Source organism: Ptychodera flava, chromosome 9 (genome assembly GCF_041260155.1).
Source record: "Ptychodera flava strain L36383 chromosome 9, AS_Pfla_20210202, whole genome shotgun sequence".
Taxonomy (NCBI): domain Eukaryota; kingdom Metazoa; phylum Hemichordata; class Enteropneusta; family Ptychoderidae; genus Ptychodera; species Ptychodera flava.
In genome coordinates this window covers 42,740,205-42,760,929 of record NC_091936.1, presented here as the reverse complement: position 1 = coordinate 42,760,929, position 20,725 = coordinate 42,740,205, and the positions used below count along the sequence as shown (strand labels likewise).

General features: G+C 38.4%; 1 protein-coding gene and 1 long non-coding RNA gene across 2 annotated transcripts in view; one reads left to right on the top strand and one right to left on the bottom strand.

Annotated features, from left to right (window-relative positions):
• The window catches only part of LOC139141081 (uncharacterized), a 6,633-nt gene extending 1,912 nt beyond the window's left edge, over positions 1-4,721 (top strand). Inside the window, exon 2 of the long non-coding RNA XR_011554129.1 lies at positions 2,316-4,721. This is a non-coding gene — a long non-coding RNA (uncharacterized lncRNA). The remainder of the gene's footprint in view (positions 1-2,315) is intronic.
• A 6,622-nt stretch (positions 4,722-11,343) lies between these two features.
• Positions 11,344-20,725, bottom strand: part of LOC139141083 (pituitary tumor-transforming gene 1 protein-interacting protein-like) — a 33,806-nt gene continuing 24,424 nt past the window's right edge. The window contains exons 3-7 of the mRNA XM_070710661.1: positions 19,362-19,467; positions 18,852-18,963; positions 18,011-18,076; positions 17,496-17,542; positions 11,344-13,732 (exon numbers count right to left, since the gene is read on the bottom strand). Of these exons, the coding sequence (XP_070566762.1) occupies positions 13,686-13,732; positions 17,496-17,542; positions 18,011-18,076; positions 18,852-18,963; positions 19,362-19,467 (378 nt within the window). The 3' untranslated portion in view covers positions 11,344-13,685. The remainder of the gene's footprint in view (positions 13,733-17,495; positions 17,543-18,010; positions 18,077-18,851; positions 18,964-19,361; positions 19,468-20,725) is intronic.

The window sequence follows — 20,725 nt, the reverse complement described above, 5'->3', positions numbered from 1 at the left end:
GAATAAAATAGGGTCACGTCATGTTACACATTAATGTGCGAAGTCTAGCAGCAGGCATGCATTTAAGGGCGCTATTAAAGGATACCAATTTCACTATGTAAGTCTGTGCCAATTTCACTATGTAAGTCTGGACCACTTTCTGTAATTTTCCTTGGAAAACGTGCCCCCTCGCCGAAACTGTGATAGCATTTTGAGGCGATCCGTTTTCGGGGTTTTTTTTGAAAAAGGATTGCGATAAACTCTTTACAGGTTAAAGATCAAACTCTGAACATACGATGGCTGACACCAACCTTTCTACAGAACACACATGTCGGCCTTCAAAGGAAAATTGATCTCCTAGGCAGAAACTCACTCTTGAGAAAACAGCTGCAAATACTGAACTTTCATCGACCTCGCGGGCCCGGGGTCTGTGTAATGTTTACAATTTCTGTCATAGCAAACTATCTTCTCCTGCGCTTTTTTTCTTCTTGTATACGATGCACGCTCGATTTAATTATAATTTTATGTCATTCCAAGGAATGGATGCATGATTTGTATGATAATCATAAAAAATGAAGATAAAAAGATTTAATAGTGTGAGATCAACACCAGAGGGTGATGGTGTGTCATCCTTGACGCAAGCGATGAACAATTAATACATATGCATATGCTCAAATTTTTATAAAAAAATACCACTCATCGTATGTGCGTATGGCATTGATTGGAAGGATACCTCAGAAAACAGTTTTACATTTGACGTAAAAATTATCAAAAACGTGACTGAGAAGGGAAAAATGAAAGCTATGCAGACTGATTCTGGATTCAATTTGTTCTTTCATATTTGCGAGTTACCGACATTGTACTTGCTTACTAGTTCGTCTGGATATCGTCGGACGATTAATAAGGTTACAATTTACTGCTTCTCGTGTTTCACATCAGTATATTATGTGCTGCGTGGCAGTTGTCCCCGTATATCATCCCAGGGACACGCTCGTCTCTCTAACTTTATTAAATTTAAGAATTGGTCCACGTTGCATCAAAACACTGACATCTTAAGTTTCGGTCACGACCTCCGATGGCGGACTCTGAGAAGGACATCGCCCAAATTAGCCAAAAAACCTCACTTCCCTGCTGTGTTTAACTTGGCACTCGCTTGCTGAAGGTCAGACAAACGACTTTCCGTATAGAGCGAAGACACAAGATTTCCTTTCTTCCATTACAGATCGATATGTCAAGCAAAAACTGCAGTAATTATGGCCAAGAATCAACATTTCATGTCCACTCAGTCGATTGAAAGACGATAAATTTCTTTCGGCTGTGCTGCGCAGTGCATGTAATATCCACTCACATGGTAAACCTATTATGAACAAATGCATCCAAATTTAGTGCCATTATTAGGTTGATATCCCATAAAAACAGACCACTGGTACGTCGTTATAGGGAAGTATCTAAACAAGAGATTTTTTCAATGTCAGATTCGATCACAGATATCAGAATTGAGAAACACTAGTACTATCCACCCGCCATCAAGCAGTCGGCGTTGTATTAGCTACTTTCAGAGTAGCCACTCCTTTCTGATATACATACTCGTTCACGCATTGTATGGAAAAGATTTCTGACCAAGTGATCGATTGCAACTCCAATTTCTTCCATGGCGCACGGACAAAGAACGTAAAACGTCACTTGCATCGACATTGTAATTCAGCGCTCACAATGTCCCTGCAACATCCGATTCTGCAAAACTAACCACTACAGTGACATATAAACTTAAACTTTCTTTGTGTGAGAGAGAGAGAGAGAGAGAGAGAGAGAGAGAGAGAGAGAGAGAGAGAGAGAGGAGAGAGAGAGAGAGAGAGAGAGAGAGAGAGGGAGGAGGGAGGGAGGCGAGGGAGAAAGGAGAGAAATAGAGAGGGAAGGGAGAGGGAAGGGAGGTAACTGAGAAAGAAACATCGACTGAAGCTGAAGAGAACAACAAAAAACACGATCGGAACTAATTTGGGATAATTGGATTGTCATATTTTCCAAATTTCTCAAAAGTGTTAGGTGCCTTATAGCTTAATGTTGCGATATTACAAATTACTCATAAAAACAAGTGTGTAAAAAAAGAAAAGCAAATGAGATTACATTTCTAGATTAAATCGACATTACTTCACCATCCAATTATCCCAAATTGGTTCCAATCGTGTTAAAAGCGGTAGCAGTCTCACATGGGTTGTATTGTCTTTCATCATACATGGAACTATCTCTGGCATCTGTCGTTGACTCAAGTGCTGAGCTAAAACCTAAAATATTTTTCATCTTTGACATTCCTTTTCTCTGCATTTTTTCTGTCGCAGAAATCTGAGCGCTGAACAGACGGGATCTGCAACTTTTATTTTGTGACATTTTGGAAAAGTGCAAAAATAACTTCGAAGACAACTTCACGATGGATCCAAATAACTTGGGTGCCTTTCTGACGGCTTCGAATTTGATTATGGAACACAAGCTAGCCACAAAGTTGAAAGCCATGGACGTTCTCCAATTCTTGGTTCATTTCGGTCACTTGACACCACAAGAGGGCAGCTATATAGCCGATGGTGCTACGGACAAAATTAAGACAGACAGGCTACTTGCAAAGATAAAGCAGAAGGGAGCCCATGGTTACTGGGCGCTGAGAGGGGCTATGGAGCTCTGTGGATCGAAATACAGTGACCTGATAGAAGCCATAGACGTGTCGATGCCACCGCAGTCCCCAGGATTTCAGTGGGGGTACTGATCAAACTTTGGGAATGAAGCGGGTCAAGTTCAAACGCAGCGATAACACGGATTTCGTTGCCTCAGGGAAAAAAACTCTCGGAATGGTTATCATGGCATGCACACACACACAAGGGATTCTTGAAATGCCTCGGCAATCAAGAAGAATAGCTGCACCACTGTGATGTCAGCTGGTAGCAGCTGAGACGAGTTGCAGTTGTTATAAAGCGTATGGTATTTCCATGTCACATCAATCCAGCTGTTCATCCTTAATCCATTTTTCTAAACCCTTGACACGAAGAAATGTTCCAAACCCTTGACACGAAGTAATGTTTGATATACTTTGAGTGCCGACACACTGTGTGTAAGATATATAGTTATTGAAACTTAAGAAAGATGTTTAATTATTGCCTCTTGTCACTTTTCTGCTTGTAATCTTAGGCAGTCGCGTTTCTCTACCGTCTATGTTGTAACTGTTGCATTCAAACTCTTTATTATTTTCTATGGCGACGCGGAGTCAGCACGAGGCCGTTAACTTATTTTTGAATGACTACCACATTTGCTCCAAATGTACACGTTTTAGTAATTATCCTGTTCCCAGTCGTCCGACCCACCGAACAAATCACAATAGAAAAGCTACAGAAGTTGCGGTCTTCCGTTTAGTTTACCCTTTTATAAAATAACATGCTGTGAATTGGCCATTCTCCTTTTGAAGGCGACCTGACGAATATCATCAGCTCTTTGAAATATCTCGATAGTTAGATCGAGAGGCCTGAAATCCTCGCAAAAACATCCAGCGACAACAGACAATGTGATCCCTACTTGATTACTACGCCAACTGCGATCGCAGAAATGGCTACAAATCATTGCAAAAATGTGCACATTTCAAAATTATTCTGACATGAATATTCATTCCAACCAATTCAAGTAATTCAAAAGATATTTGCAGTACAGCGTTTTCGAAAGGAAGAGTTATTTTTATATTTCAACTCTCTTTTTTGTTACAAAGGACGAGTAGGAAAAGTTGAATATTACGCAGTAGCAAACACGTAAAAACGCTCCGAATTCTACTGAGCTTGCTCTATTCATATTGAGAGATCGAGAATGAAATATTTGAGTGGGGGAGGGGGCAAATAGCAAGGGATTTATGATGCAAAACCTGTTTTAAAAGTGTAGCCTGGTCACATTTGTAAACATCATCTCCGGGATGGAGAAATGACAGAAGCGTGGAATTCTTTTGACGTATACGTCCTCTGCAAACTTCGAAAAAATGGTCAAATCTGGCAAGGCCAAAAAAGTGCATGTTTTATTTAACTGTACGCCATAGTGATCGATTCTTTCCGTAAAACTGCTGCAAAAGATCCAAGCCACTTTTGATTTACCTTCGGAATTTCGCCAGGCGTGCAGTGGGAATAACTTTCAAACTCAATAAATACAGAAGTACTCACTCTGGATTGAAAGAGCTAAATGATCAGAAAACCATGTGTAGTGACGTCAAGTTTACAAATTAAAAGGAAAATGACAGTAGACACTCATTAAGTGGGACATACAACAGTTGGACTGAGCAAGTAAACCGCTAAACTTAATATCCTTTGTTTTATCGACTGTTTGTCCTCAAAGTTTTCAACTGAAAAGCGCGATCACTTACAATGCGTTAACTCAAAGCTGTGTATAACTTGAAACGATTGCTAAGGTGTGTATACAGACCAGTTTATAGCAACGATTAACTCACGACAACAAGTTTAATCTGAAGGAAACAGCGTCGCAATTTCTTGTACTCTTAGATTTTTCCATCATTTTAATTTGTACTCAAGATGTATTATTCAGAATGAAACTTCTTACAGGTCTGTCACACTGTGTTTTTTGTATATATTATGTTGTTCTTATTTTCAATCTTCAGCTCTAGTGGTCAAACTAAGAGGGAGGACATCACACAAGAAATTTGTGTCAATGTTCATATAGAATCATGTAAATGTGCATGAAATAAAACATCTGCTACTAAACATCAACCTGACATAGAAGTATCATTTTTCGCAGTTGTAAATGTTGTCATGTCAGTCCATCTTTAGGAATTTACCGACCGAGGGCGCTTATCAAATACTGAAGATCGTTTCAGGCGTGGATTTTGACAGACTATGCAGACAACACACAGACACAGTGCATCGATCAGACAATCGTGATTAAAATGCCACGCATCAAACTTCAAAGGAAATGTCTGATTCGTAGAACCTCCGTACATTTTACAGTTATACGCTTAGCCCAATGATTTGCTTATACTTTTGGGTTCATCGCTTACCGGTACCCTTGCAAAGACACAGGTGCTTCAGCGTTGCTTGGATAGTTGAACGAAGGCCAGTGATCAAAGCGCAGTGGTCGTCGCGCTGCGCATCCTCCTGAGGGGGTCCCCCTCTGTTGTAAACAATCCAAGAACGCCGCACATGTTACGGCTTGATTGTAATGTTTGCGATATTGCCGCTTGTTAAAATGGCGGCTGATCTGTCACAAGCGTACCAACTAACCAAATGTAACACGCAATAAAAGGTCAATTAATCTTAGTTGAATATCTGCTGAATATTGAACAATAATTGCACGCTGGATTGAGATCACATTTGCTCATGATTTTCTTGAATCAGTTGAATGGGGCTCGGCTACTGTTATCGCTCGAGCCATAGAGCTAGACGTACGCATGTACGCATGTATACGCCAACAGACTATCAACGACCGGGCTCTAGTTTTCGACATCGCTAGCAAGGACGAGAGCTTTCATTTCAAGAGGCCCGACAGGAGTACAAAGACAACAACCCAAACTACAGAAATCTACAGCTCGCAGAGCAATGCCCGCTGCAGCAAGAAGCATCTCTGCATCTGTTCCGTTCCGTGGTCTGTATGAACGTCCGTGTCAAACCGGGTATATGGCGCGCTACACTCGGCTGTGGAGAATCCAACTCAACTACAATGTTTACCTCCTGGTTTACCCCGTTTGGGGGTGCAAACGAGAATTCCAAGTACAGGTATCAAGTCAAGCGAAGGACCTTTCATAGGTCTTCTTGTTTAATGTGGGGCTTATCTCACTTGAAAGAGGATTCAGACCTACCCGGCAATCAGGAGGTACAACAACGACGTTTGCCCAGCACCGCTAGGCCTACACTAGCCCTGCGTACGATGCTGTGTGTTCCGCTACAGCTAATAGCCCCGCTCACCACAGCCCTGCAAAGACCCGTACGTAGAGTAGGTGACTTCAAATCCATTTTTGGACTTGACGTAAAAAGCCAAATTACTGCCAAAATTCAGCGTTCTTGGGCCCAAGTCGTATCCCTGCCTACCTCAGCTACTCGATCGCTTCCAAAAATGCCAGTCTTTTATTCTTTTTTCGTAAATAACCGTCGATGTCGGCAACTCTCTCGCTAGCCCTGCGTACGTACGCAGTGTACGCTGTGTGTTAGGAACGCACACAGGGAATGCACAGCGTACACTGCGTACGTACGCAGGGCTAGCGAGAGAGTTGCCGACATCGACGGTTATTTACGAAAAAAGAATAAAAGACTGGCATTTTTGGAAGCGATCGAGTAGCTGAGGTAGGCAGGGATACGACTTGGGCCCAAGAACGCTGAATTTCGGCAGTAATTTGGCTTTTTACGTCGTCCAAAAATGGATTTGAAGTCACCAACTCTACGTACGGGTCTTTCATCGTACGCAGGGCTAGGCCTACACCAGCTAGCAGTTGGATCACTACCATGACCGTGCACAGGACCGGGGCACAGGATCTCTCGATACGTCTATGCACGGTGTAGCCGTGCAATTTCCTGCCAAATGCCGCGAAAACCCGCTCGTTTTGTCTATTGTTTCCTGTCATTTTAGTATTTCTTACCACGTAATACTAGGAGAAGTAAGACATGGTGATCAACAGTTGGTTGTGGGCCAAGTCGTCGCGGGCCGGTCCGTTGTGGGACCGGATTCTCTATATCCGTGTATACGTCAACGCGGTGACCGTCTCCCAACAACATCTCCCGTGTCCTGCTCTGGCTTGCCGATCATGGTCTTGAGTGTAACTTTTGTGTTAGGCATTGTGCTTGTTGCTGGTCTACATATATAGGCAATGTTGATCATTTTAGTTATGTATTTTCACTGTACTGTACATAGCATTGTGTACAACCAGCGTGATCGCGCGCGATCAAAGCTTTTTGTTCACTGTGTCTGCGTGCAGTAAACTCAGCGACATAATGTGCTGAGTGAAGTGTCCCAATGTTCGTAGCTCTACACGAGTTTATAGATAGAAATACACCACTGAAGTTCGTTTCCGATCTTAATATTTTACTATTGCATGATGTTGAGTCTTACAAAGGCCTTAACAAAGTGGGGGACTGCTCCCATCTCACTCCTATTGAAGTTGAGAAGACTTATGTTTACAAAAATGTATGTTTATCAACAAAAAATCACGCACGCGCAGCGCGACGACCACTGCGCTTTAAATTGGGAGGCCGAAGGAAGAAACTCGGTAACGGTGTAACTGTAACACTAAAGAATAGAAGAGATGACACGACAAATCGGCAAGAATTCCAAAACCATCACAATAAAACATTTGCCCTCGAAAAACAAATAACATCGGACGGTTGAAAATACCTTCAAAAGGTCAAATCTTTACTCTGGTGACTGCATGTGACCGATATATGCCAGATTTAGGCGAAAATTCACTGTCGGGCAATTCTATGCATTCATGTGCGCGTTGCAAGTCCGTGATTGCCCTACATTGGGAATCGTTCAAGTCCAAAGGATTATGGGAGTGAAGTAGACATCTCAATAACGGACTGGTGACAGATGATTTCGCTTCTTGTGCTGGTTTTGGATTTCTCGCCGTGTCATACCTTATATTCCTTACGCTACTATGGCGCCACCGAGGTTCGGTCTTCGACCCTACACTTCAATCTCACGCCTTCGATCAACTATCCAAGCAACGCTGCAAGCACCTGTGTGCAAAGGTGGCCAACAGATCATTACAATACCCTTAAACAATTTTCAAGTCCCCTCCGTCTCAGATCAAAATTTCTCAAGGCCTGCCCCCAAATGATCACATAGCCGCATATTTATTAGGAATACACGAAGAGGAAAAATAAACATGAGTTGCCTAGTTCTGCATGCAGATGTTCGACACTACCTCTTATCAGCAGTTGTAGAGCCGTAATCCCAGGGAAAGTTCTTAAATTGATTCATTTTTAAATGCAATAGCGGACTTTTTGGATTTATCAATCGAAGCCGACGAGTTATTCCAACTCTGGCCAGGTCAATAGATCAGCTGAAGAGCGCAAGTAATGACAGTGATGAGAGACTATGCAAATCGTGAATTCCTGGCTACAATTTGCCAAATTGTAAAAAACTGAGCCATTGGCCTATCGAAAAAATATTTTTTCCAAACATAAAAGACATGTACGACTACGATGCTACTTATGTTTCACAAAATTTACAATACTGAAAAGTTAAAATATTCCATCAAATAAACGTTTTAATCTCAGAAATTTTGGGTGTAATAATGGCAAATTAGGTAAAAATGATAATCCCATTTAGTCACACATTTTTTTTCATTTAGTCTCCTGTTCAAAATTTTACTTTGTGTTATTGTACGATGAGATGCGAAAATTTCATTCTCTGCATGAACTTGCAATTAATCGTTTTATATATTGATCTTAAGTGATTTTCATGAAAAACTGACTTTTCATCGTACATTTGTAGAAAATCAGGCATGATAGCCCTATCTTTTTTCTAATATTTATTATTTTTATATGCTAGAATCAAAAAATAATCCCTGTACTGTTGAGTTTCCCGGTCTTCCATCTTGTGCTCTCTGGCCTGATCTTGTGATACAAATGTGTTTCTCTGTCATGAGCGCCCTATGATTCAAACTATGCTTAAAATTACATCAGAGTCAGAGCTATCACTGCCGATAGTGACGCTGAGCGGCCCGTAGGCAGTAGCAGGGCTGTAGTGTATTAACTTTGATAATTTTGACGTTATTTTTGTTTAGTTTATTCAACTGCGTTCTTGTTCTACTCCCTACAGCTATGTACGTGTACCATGCATTTTGTATCATTGACAAATGACTTTCAGTCTTGACTCTAATTCAATATAATACAGGCTTTGTTGACAAACTGAATATTGTGTGTTTCAGCGTGATGTAGAGAGACGGCATGAAACTGTATTTGATATATTGCATAGAAATATTGAAACAATTATCAACAGTTGCAGCTTCTGCGCCGTCACGAGGCAAACTTGCTTTTATGAAAATTTAATGGCATTCATACGTTTTTAGATTTTTCGAGATAAAAGTCATAAGATGCATGCAACAAAATGGTTTTAAATTTTGTTTAATTAATACTAACATTCGAACCATCCGATGAAAAAATGTTGGGAACCAAAATATTTTCAGGTCTCCCTATAGGCAGAGCAAAACATTTAAGCCCCCTCTACTACCCCCTGAATTTTCGAATCCCCCCAAAATTCCTCCTGCCCCCTTACCATTTCTGGTGAACACAGCCTATGTAGTTGGACCGCTGAGGGGGGAGGCATTCATTTTCTTCTATATCAGTGGATGGAAAAGAGGGCGTCTCTTTGATGGGGAGGGGGGAGAGAATTTGTTGGAGTGAGGGGAAGCTTTTCAAACCATAATGGGAAGACAGTGGCGAGCAACTTTCATTTTTCCGTCCAAATAGCCTGCTTAGCTGCCAATAAACACCAGTATTTCAATACTAGGGGCTATTTGTATTGCATGGATAAAAATTTCCCGTTGGAAAACTTAAAGCAAAATATTTCATAGGTATATGCTCTCCAGATACAGAAATCTGGTTTGACTTTAATTTAAAAAATTTAGAAACAATTATTAAAGGATTTTTATAAACTACTTATGATCGTAAAACACTCCGATTTTGACTTTGTTTAAGGAATCAGTATCATGTATAGTCTTCTTCGTTCACAATACGCACTCGGCTGTTATCGTGAAGAGCTTTACACTAAATCGTTGAAGAGTTATGCTGACAGTCTCATTAAACCCCGATAGCAGTTGCTACATTCCACCACTATATTATGTATTGTCAGTTGATTATGGTTGTTAAATGTTTATTTTCCTTATAGTCCTATAAATACAAACTTATCGATCCTACTGTTATTATCAACACAACTACAGGAACTGTCCTATGAGATGTCATTCAAATCACAAGGCACTGAACGGGCGAACTGTTCAAAGACATGGGCAGGGGATACTGGTCACATAATTGGCCAATCACAAGGCGGAATAGAAGTCAGTTGCAGATCGCAGACTTTCCAGCAAATACTGTACTGGTCGTGTAATCAAAAGTGTTGTTAGACCTAGTCACCATTGAAGTGGCAGAAGGACACAGCACATCACAAGGTGAGAGGAAATTTGAATATCAGGATTAAAGTTCTACAGCATGAGCAAGGAGACACCCATAAAAGAAGACTTGCCTCGAACAGGGGAAAAGATATACAGGAATAGTTCTACTCGATACTATGGTAGAAATGTTATCGAGCACCGAGGTCTTAACAACCGTGCCGTTACAACATTGCACGCTCTGAACCCTGGGGACTTTCACACAAACGACAGAGTCAGTTATGGGTATGCAGTACTAAGTTTTGGTAGAATTATGGCGAGTTTTGCTTACTTTGTTCAGCAGCTTATGCTGACAAGTGCTAAAAAAAGGTTGGAAATCTTTTTTGTTTCTTAAAGGGCCATTATTTGTAACTTTTGACCATTTTTTACCTCGGAAAATTTCATGTTGGAGGCTCATATTTGCTGCAAAATGTTGTTTTACGAAGAAACAAACATGATTTGTGATGTTATAGCCACATAAAACTGCTAATTTTTGTTCAAACGTGTTGCCCTTCCGAGCTCGTTTGTTGACGTCTGGCATGCTCAGCGTGCTGGGGAGAACGCAGATAATGTTGACGCCGCGATCACGCCAGATGTACAAGTTCACGTTTATTGCGGGATCAAAACAACATTGCGTCGTGGATTGCAAGACATCTGGCTACGCAACGTGCTCGGACAATGGACTACGACGTAAGTACCGGGCATAAGTAATGAATATTTATTTTGAAATAGCTGTAAATGGCTCGCACAGGTGCAGAAGAATGCCTACGTTGCAAACCGCGTGTCAACAGAGTTTGTATTTCTGTCCGGACAAAAATTGAAAATTTCGTGGTAAAATCACATGTTATTTAGTTGTAGGGCACGTAATGTTTCCGAATAATATGCGATTCTCTGTTATTTGACAGGCTATTCAACATGAGCCAGTGATCATTTCAATCAAAACTAACGGCAAAATCGCAAGAAGATACAGCTAATGGAACTTTTTTTTTTCTGAACACAGATAACACTTTCTACACGTGGCTTAACTGCATGTGTATGATGAAGATGAGCATCGACAATAGACTATTGGTCTGTCTTCCTACAGGTCACATACAATGAAAATCGCAAAAGTCTTTCACTTTAAAATCTTACTCCTCACAGTGTATTGTTCAATTAAAAAAGGTCTGTATATGACTCATTGACACGAGAAAGTCTGTTTGCAATTAAATTCCTGCTACAACAATTCACTGACAAGTAAAACAGGCACACACAATCAGTCTAGATAAATTACCTTTTATTCAAGGTGGTCTGTTTTACACCGAGTACTGAGAACATCCTTTATTCAAAACAGTTATTGCAATTTGCCAGTGCTTTCTTACTTTGGCACTTGGCAATGATGAACTTCAATATAGGGAGAGAGAGAGACATTCAACAGAAAGAAGTAATGTAATCCAGTGGCAAGACGGAAGAAAATTGGGCCAAATACAGTAATCCTTAGGGATCCAATTACACATCAACAAAATCATAAGGACGTCAATATATACTCACTATGGGAATCCTCCCAGAGTAACCCGACTGTTTTCGTTTGGCTTATTGGACCCAGTTTTCTTCAGGTATGTCTATACCAACTGCTGATGATGGATTGACGATACCACCAAATTCACAACAACAGCAAAAGAATACTAGTTTGAAAATAAATGTAAGAAATACTACACTAAGTGCTACAAAAAGTAAATGAATGGACCAAGATGTGTATGTTGTGACATATGTGTTGATAAAAAGACAGATGAAGCAAACCAGATGGATTACACCATCTATTGCTCACAGCAATACTTTTCTAAAATTAGTTTGGAATTTCACAAAAACACAAGTCATACTAGGTAACCTCTCTGCAAGAATATCAAGCACATAAGAGAAATAATGCTGGAGACAAAAGATGTCTGAAATATATCAGAAAACAGATATCTATCTGGATGTGTTTTTTTCTCAGTATTTCCACTGATCTATATTCTAACCCACAAAGTCCAACTACAAAATGATTACATTACCTTCAGGCCTGCTCATTCAAGAGGATATTATAATAAATATGACATTTTCAAGGAATGTTTTTACTAATTGTATTTCGAGACAGGTCAGAATGTTTGAAATATGATCAGTTATTCACCAGAGGAACATTCTGACCTGGTACTTTAATGTTTAAAGTAAAATTTGTTTAATTTTGAGGGAAAGAAGTTTCCTGTTAGCATCATTAAAGCATGTGTGACCTTTTAACAGATGAATGAAATGTCAGATTTTTTCAAGTTGACTATTCAGAGCTAGATACACTGGATGGGTTCACTAAGCCTCTTTGGTAAATCTTTATCAAAATGGTGTGCAAAGAGAGTGACAAAGATGGTTGTCTCCATGGCAACAGACCTGAATATCAATCATTAAGAAAAAAATGAACAAAACCCAAATAACAGTTCTGATTAAAAATGCGAGGTATCTATGAGCAACATTAATGCTACATTTCTGGATTTTCAAAAAAATTTACATTATTTCATTAAGCATGTCATAAATTAAAGAGTTGTCAAACTTTGACATCTCAAAGTTAGTTTTGAATGAAAGATCTCAAAATCACTATTACAAAACCTCTGATATAGTTTAGGGAATGGTGTTGGATATACTAGACAATAACCTGTTGAATTACCCCAGCAATGTATTATCTGGTACATTACATACAAATTGTCAATTCACAAAATAAACATGATCCAAAAATACATGTCTGATTAACATAGGCTCAATAAACCAAGTCAGGAAGAAAATCAACTGAAGATCAGTAGTCCAGCATTTTGACCCTATTTCCACTTATTCCAAAGTTAGATGCTGACATGCAGTACCGTTCAATCCCCTTATCTGTTTAGGTATTGATCTACAATGTGATCTATAACCAATGGGGATAACACAAAGTTGAGGGGTGTACGGTGATATATGCCCACATCCAGCATAATTCAATGTTGTGAAAGACCAACATCTAGGATGAGAGCATACATGGAGGGGCTGCATTAACATAAGGTCCTACAGCATTTGAAATAAATGTGGAAAGGTTACATGCAAATTTGGGCATTACAAGGGTTATACATAACACAATAGAGGATATACATATTTTATACATGGCTATTGGGACACATCATACATGTATCCCTTTCTACACTTCTGGATATGCATTTGTCTTTACCATTTTGTGAAATGAGTGAAAATACATCAAAACAATATCATTGTTCATCTCCTTGTTTGTTTGTTTGCTTTTTGTCTTTAGGTTATCACTACACGAGGATAAATGCTTCCATTTTTATGCAATCAATACAAATGCATTCTTTGTTTCTTCAAGATGTAATAAGTCCCAATCATGACAGACTTTGCAAAAAATTAGCCCCTATAAATTGCTCTATCAAAACTGTTCATTTTTATTTTACTATATTACAGAACACAGCAGTTTACAAAATTATTTCTTTTATTCAAAATCTGCATCCAAAGTTAGCCCCCCTTCCCAAATACTAATATGTAAATGTCAAGAACTGCTGCTTCTATTGACATGTTACAACCTCAGAGCATACTTCCTTGTAGACAAGAAAATATTTTATGAGTTTTCAAATCGGGTGTAGCCAGAATCATCCTTCATCAGGCCTGTGGAAAAAGAACAGAAAAGAAGATTAACTTTTACAGATTTACAGCGTACTCCATGGACACTGAGTTGACCATGTTGACCATGTTTTTGATAAACAAGTCATGAGGGTTTCGTGGTCATGACAGTCAATTTGCATAACAATGCATAATTGGCATATTATTTTGTTGTGAAAATGTATTCTTATGGTTGGTTATTAACATAAATATAGATTGCTAGAAGAAAAGAAGGGTGACCAATTCTTCAAAATCCCCTCATGGAGAACCTTGTATTGGAACCAAGAGCCATACCACAAGGTTTTAGGATTGAAAATGGTGTACATGCAATCATGATATTACTGGCAGAAACTGGTTTCTGTCAACCAGTATTTGTGAACATCATTAAAGGCTTCCTGAGAGCGTGATAAACAGTTTACATACAAGTGGCCCTTCCTGAAATCAAAACTATCCTTTTGTTCAGGAAAATGCATTTTCACTGAAGGAAATATTAAATATTACTCTTGATTATGATCACATGAAATAATTGTCGTCTTTCATTAATTTATTTTTCAAGTTTTTGACTTACAGGTTTGTATTTCCAAACAGAGAACTCACCTTACATCATGATGTGGCCAAACCTACAAATTTATGTTGAAAATATACTTTGAAAAAATTTGTCATAATATTTCACAAACCAAGTGTTATTTTCCAGATGTGCCTAGAGAGCAGTTACTTTCTTTGACATTACAATTAATACAAATTCTAAGGCTTTACAACTGTACCCATCATAACATATAAATTTTAGGACCTTATTTGGTATTTCGTAATCTTGTTAACGGCCAGCGAAAAAAGTCATGGTAGCTAATTGTAAAAGAAATTTGATGATTAACAAATAAAGTCAGAAGTTTACCAAAATTTATACAGAGTGCCATGTCATAAATTGATATTATTAAATGAAAAGAGCATTTAAAGCAAATCATTAGATTTTTAGATAAAGCTACAGAGGATTCATCTGCTACAACAATGTGCTCTCAGCAAGAAAGTTGTCTTTTCCCTAAAGGTAGTATGTGCCTGCAAAGTGAAAGATTTTTAACTTTTGCTCAAACTTTCCTAAATGAAGCTTTCAACCATTCTCTTTTCTATCAAAGAACAAAATTCAATGGTTACAGTGCGAAGTTCGGTACCCGAGAAACAAATTATCTGACATTTCCTCATACCAGTATTTGAAATACGAAATGGCAGCCATCCCTGTGTTAGCTATATAGGGAAAACAACATTTAAAATAAATTTTCAAAAAACTAAGACAGTAACAACCTTTATTACTTTAAGAAAAGCTTTAAAATGAGCTGCCACAAGCCATAGATCAGAAAAGTATTTATAAAAATTTGAATCTGAATGTTTGTCTCCAGACACATTCTACCTTGTAGATGTAAACAAAGGTGATGTAGCATTCTTTTGATAACTGTTTGTTGATTCATACCAGACAGCTTTTCAATTTCAGACACTTATAGAGTTCTCTATACCAAGGTAGCCAACTAGCTATGTACAGCATTATGCTCAAGCAGCAGCAGCAGAGCCTAGAAAATTCCGATCTCAGTGCAATTATGCATCAGAAGTGTGCAATCAGCATCATTAGCTATGCAAGACAGATACTACATTTAAACCTGGCCATGTTAGAACCAAGTATGGCATGCATGGGAAAGCAATCAAAGTCAAACAAACTAAACAATTCACATATCATTACATTTATTTACCCTAAATTTATCCTACAGGACTCCCTAGACTAAAATTCAATTCTCTCAGACTACCCCAAGATACTTGGTCAGTTCCCCTTTCTAGTTTCTCATAGGGAAAATTATACAACAGCATTGTTGAACATCTTGACAGCAACTCAGTATGTGCTTCAGGGGCCAAAACATAATGGAATGTCAGTGGTATCAAAAGACAGCAACTACACACTGTTAACTTCTAGCATCAAAGGGATATTTTAACATAAGTTGATGTTGTTTATGCAAAGTATTGCCTTGATGTTTGCAAAGGCAAAATGTGACAAGATGTGTCAAACTACTAATGACTAAAACCTTAATTTTTTCACTACATGTGTATGCTTGTTTTGAATGTCAATTGCAAGTTCTTGTTCCACTCCAAATAGTGTGTTGAAACACTCAGTATTTAGCTTGCAAACATAGTTTCTATATGTATTATATGCTAGTTCATTTGAATTCTATCCCGGATCAGAATTCACTTGTTAACAATACTAAGGCAGTTTACACATGTACAGGCTGAGAGGACAAGCTAAATACTGTGTACCTAAACATACTTTGTGTGGTGAAAAAGAAAGACGAGTTTGCATTGAAAACAAACATTATAGTAAAACAATCATCAAAGTAACAGCTACTTGCCCCTTAAATTACCAATAAATGTTTGTATACATGGTGATAACAGCTACTGGCCCCTTAAATTACCAATAAATGTTTGTATACATGGTGATAACAGCTACTGGCCCCTTAAATTACCAATAAATGTTTGTATACATGGTGATATTATTTAACACCTAGTACTTATGAAACTCACTCAACTGCGCCTAAGCAGTCACTAACAAAATTCATAGAAACATGCATAAAACCTGTAAATATTGCAGTTTTCTATGAATTTCTTTACTTTTTTAATAATATACAAATTACGAGAAATCTTCCAATCTGTGAAGTACTGAAGTTTCACAAAGCATTCACAATGCCTCTTTTTGTTGGTTCAACGCAAACAAATAAGTCTCAGAACCCATGACCCACCAAGTCATAGTCAGCTTTGATCAAGGTGATCAATTACCAACACTGGAATGTATGCACTGCTAACTCATCATATCCTGTGTTTTCAATCATTTACCTGTATACGTCCAAATATTCAACAATCTTCAACAATTCAATCATTCACCTGTATATGTCCAAATATTCAACAACCTTCAACAATTCAATCATTCACCTGTATACGTCCAAATATTCAACAACCGTCAAAAATTCAATCATTCACCTGTATCCCTTTTCCTGCCAAGTCCATATTTCACCACCAGGTCAAGATGGTTAAAATTAATGAAACACAACGTATTCCATATTAACATAATACTGTACATTTGAAGGCTGTTGAAAACATAATACTGTAAAGTTGATTCTTTTTGGACAAAAGATGCTATAACATACCAAGCCAAGTGGGTGAAAATACATCATGTTTTGGCTCAATACCGCTTTTTACTGACTTGGCTGATGGGGAAGAGATACAGTTATTACTGTCTGGCAGGAAAAGGGGTATACGTCCAAATATTCAACAACCGTCAAAAATTCAATCATTCACCTGTATACGTCCAAATATTCAACAACCTTCAACAATTCAATCATTCACCTGTATACGTCCAAATATTCAACAACCTTCAACAATTCAATCATTCACCTGTATACGTCCAAATATTCAACAACCTTCAACAATTCAATCATTCACCTGTATACGTCCAAATATTCAACAACCGTCAACAATTCAATCATTCACCTGTATACGTCCAAATATTCAACAACCTTCATTCATTCACCCGTATATGTCCAAATATTCAAAACCTTCAAGTCAATCATTCACCTGTATATCTACGTATTCAATGATCTTCCGCCATTCAATCAGACAGTGGAGGAGTCTCTAGCTGACTTGACTAGACAAGATTCATATTTTCACAGAAAACTTCCAGATTCTCTTCAAAAATTGTTTCAGATCGAAGATTGTCCCAGGGTATTAAGGCTATGCTTACCGTATTTCCTCCTGATTTCATCATTTTTGGCTTTGCGTTCAGCTTTCCTGTGAAATTTAAATACAACAACCACTATGAACACCAAAAAAGGAGAGACACTTGTACCAGAACTTTTCCGGTCCATGTCTGCTTAGATGTAATTAAGTATTTATTTCAGGATTGTGATATCTCAGCTACTGATCACATAGATACATAAACTGATATGTTTAATGTTATCAGCACTGAAAGAAGCCAAAAAAATCCATATAACCTATATGAACTGTTGGTACTGGCCACAGACCACATACAACATTACCACACAAAACTTGCTGTAACAAATACCATAACTCTTGTCTGCACTGTTTGTGTAGCAAAACAAATTTCCTATGTCCATCATAACAGGTAACCATGCTACCCTCTGTCCTTCAATACTTGTTTAACGAAAAATTATAAATAATTGCAGCAGACTTGTCAATGGGTTGGATTAATCCATAAGCTTTCAAAGGGTTGAGTGGTACATTGAGAAAATTACACACCTCTCTTCCTGCCTCATTGTTCTTTCTTCTCTTTGACGTTCAAGTTTGGCATCTTCTTTTGCATACCTGTGAACCAATGAAGGTGAGACAATGTTACTATATGTACAATGCAACCAAAAAGTGGTAGCCTAAAGGGGGTGGTTGTCAGAACTCTGCCCAAAGGTTGCCAGGGACCTTTACGACTGATGTAAATACTGTATCTAGGGTATGTTGGCGATTGATGAAAGTTGAAACATGCTTGTTAACAATGAATATTGTAAACTTTATCAGTTTCAGCTATGTTGAAGTGATGCATATAGATATCATGCATGAAATACATTGTTTATAACGTTGCACATGCGCAGTTCCGGCGACCACCACCTTTAAGGAGGTATGCACCTTGATCTGAAGTAACTAACTTTTGCTCAAACTTTCCCAAAGGAAATCTTCAACCATTTTTTATTTTAATCAAGAATAAAGATCAGTTTTCATCATGCAAAGTTTGGCTCTACGAAGCAAATTACCTAACAATAATTGATATTTGGAATTCATAATGGTCACCAATCCATGTGTTAACTCATATTGTGGACAGTTTGTAAAATCTAGACTCAAAGCCACAAGTAATATAGTAACTACTGGGATATTTTGCTGGCTCACAAAAATATATTTGACAATTCCTGCTTGCCGCCTCTGTAGCTTTGCCAAAATCTGAAGAACGACATTTTTTTTCCTTTGGCCTAATGCATGGTAAAAACATAAAAACAAAATCCTTGAATCTTTGTATGTATTACCACCAGATTGTATAAGGGTGTTGTATATTCTAAGATTACCACAAACATGTGAAAACACACAAACAACTTACTTCTTTTTATTACTACTGGATCGACAGCAGCAACAGTAGACACAACAACAACAGCTGATGAGAAGTACACCAGCAATAACACCCATGGAAATAAGCAAGGCTTCAAAATTCACTGTAATGTAAGGTAGAGCAGCATTAGATGAAAACTAGATGACCCTTTGGTACTTTGGTTGCTCTGATATGCAGTACATTCTACTTGTACATTAATTTTCTATTTGTGTTTTTATAATTGTATGGAAGATCCTACTAAATGACAATTCAAATTTTAAACTGCAACCTTTAATCTGATTTCTATGAAGGATTATCAAAAAAACACTGATACAACACATTGCAATCATAACTCTCTGCAGTTTGAAAATTGTTATTTGCAGCAAAAAGCTGCTGTTTCATTTGACAAAAAAGAGTCACTGTTATAGCTATTGTGTCACAGTCTCTCTTTCTGATCATGCATACTTACAGCCAAACTGAGTTTCAAGAAACAAAACAAAAATTTTATGACAGTATACTTACACCAACACTCAAGCCATCTTGCAGCTGATAAATCACAGTCTTTGGTCGGAAAAATGTCCCCAACTGGATAATCAGCACATACGTCCTTACCATTACACCAGTAACACTAAAAACAAATTGCAAAGCAGGGTTCATTATTCTCAGGCCATCTTAAGTACTCTATCACTACAGTTGGTCAGCTTCAGAAATGTAACAGTCAGAGATATATCTTAGCCTTTGATTGTTTCAACTTACATCTCTTTTACATATACTTGTGTATAATTGTTGTAGTTGATCTCAAAACAGACAATTGGGGGGGGGGGGGGGGGCAGAATCTTCAGATGGATGTTATTTATTTTATGTCTACTCGAACTCTTTTAATTATCACCGGTTCATAATTTATTGTGCTCAAAATACTACCCCACAGGTAGGGAAGTTTGTGCATTTTGATATAATGGGCAATGAAAACACCAGTAAGCAAATCCTGCTGATGTGCAGAGTGCTCGGAAGGTTATATCTGATACATGTAGGTTGATTGTCACTTTCTACAGCAACTTAGGGAGTCCTTTTGTATTATTTCATTAACAGTAAGATTCAGGCACCCAACTGGATATCATCTTCCGAGACGCTGCACATCAGCAAAGCAAATCCATTAATGAATCTGGGGGTTTCCTAAACCAGTATCAACTATTGCATAGTTCCACTGCCCGTAATAAGCCACGCCCCTCTTGGTTACTGTTGCTACGCCCCACAAGCTTTGAGCTTGTGGGAGGTTGACCTCACAGAATGTAAATAAACATGGCCGTGAAGCGAGATTTGTTCAGCGACAGCCTGCGCAATGTTCCTGACGACATCTCAGTCTGTTATCTACCAAATTTTCAAAACCTTTCCAAGAAGTCACAGGAAAAGGGTCTAAATTACTTTTCTCAAGGTTATGTCCATGACATTAAGATAAACGATCATAACGCAACTGAAGTAAACATTATTGCGCGGTGCTGGAGATCGATGAGAAAATCAGAGCTTCCGCACAACATCGATATCTCCATTTCGACGGCGGAAAGGAAACTGGCGAATGCCAACTGTAGCTGCAAAGCAGGGTGAGTTGTTTTATCTATTCATTCTATTTAAACTTTTCATATTTCCACGAAAAAAAATGAAATTCAAATTTTGCTCGGTGTCGTCTGTCAGTTGACAAAAGGCGCGTACGTCCAATAGTATATCGTCTGCTGCACGTCAGTGTATATTATGAGGGCCTACTCCTACATGAACAAAGTGAGGCCCGGCCTTCGGGTTCGATGTCGTAATTTGCGTAGAAGATATTGTTTTACACAAAAGAAATCACTGTTTATCGTAGAGATATCAGCTCTTCATTCCAGAAACGGATG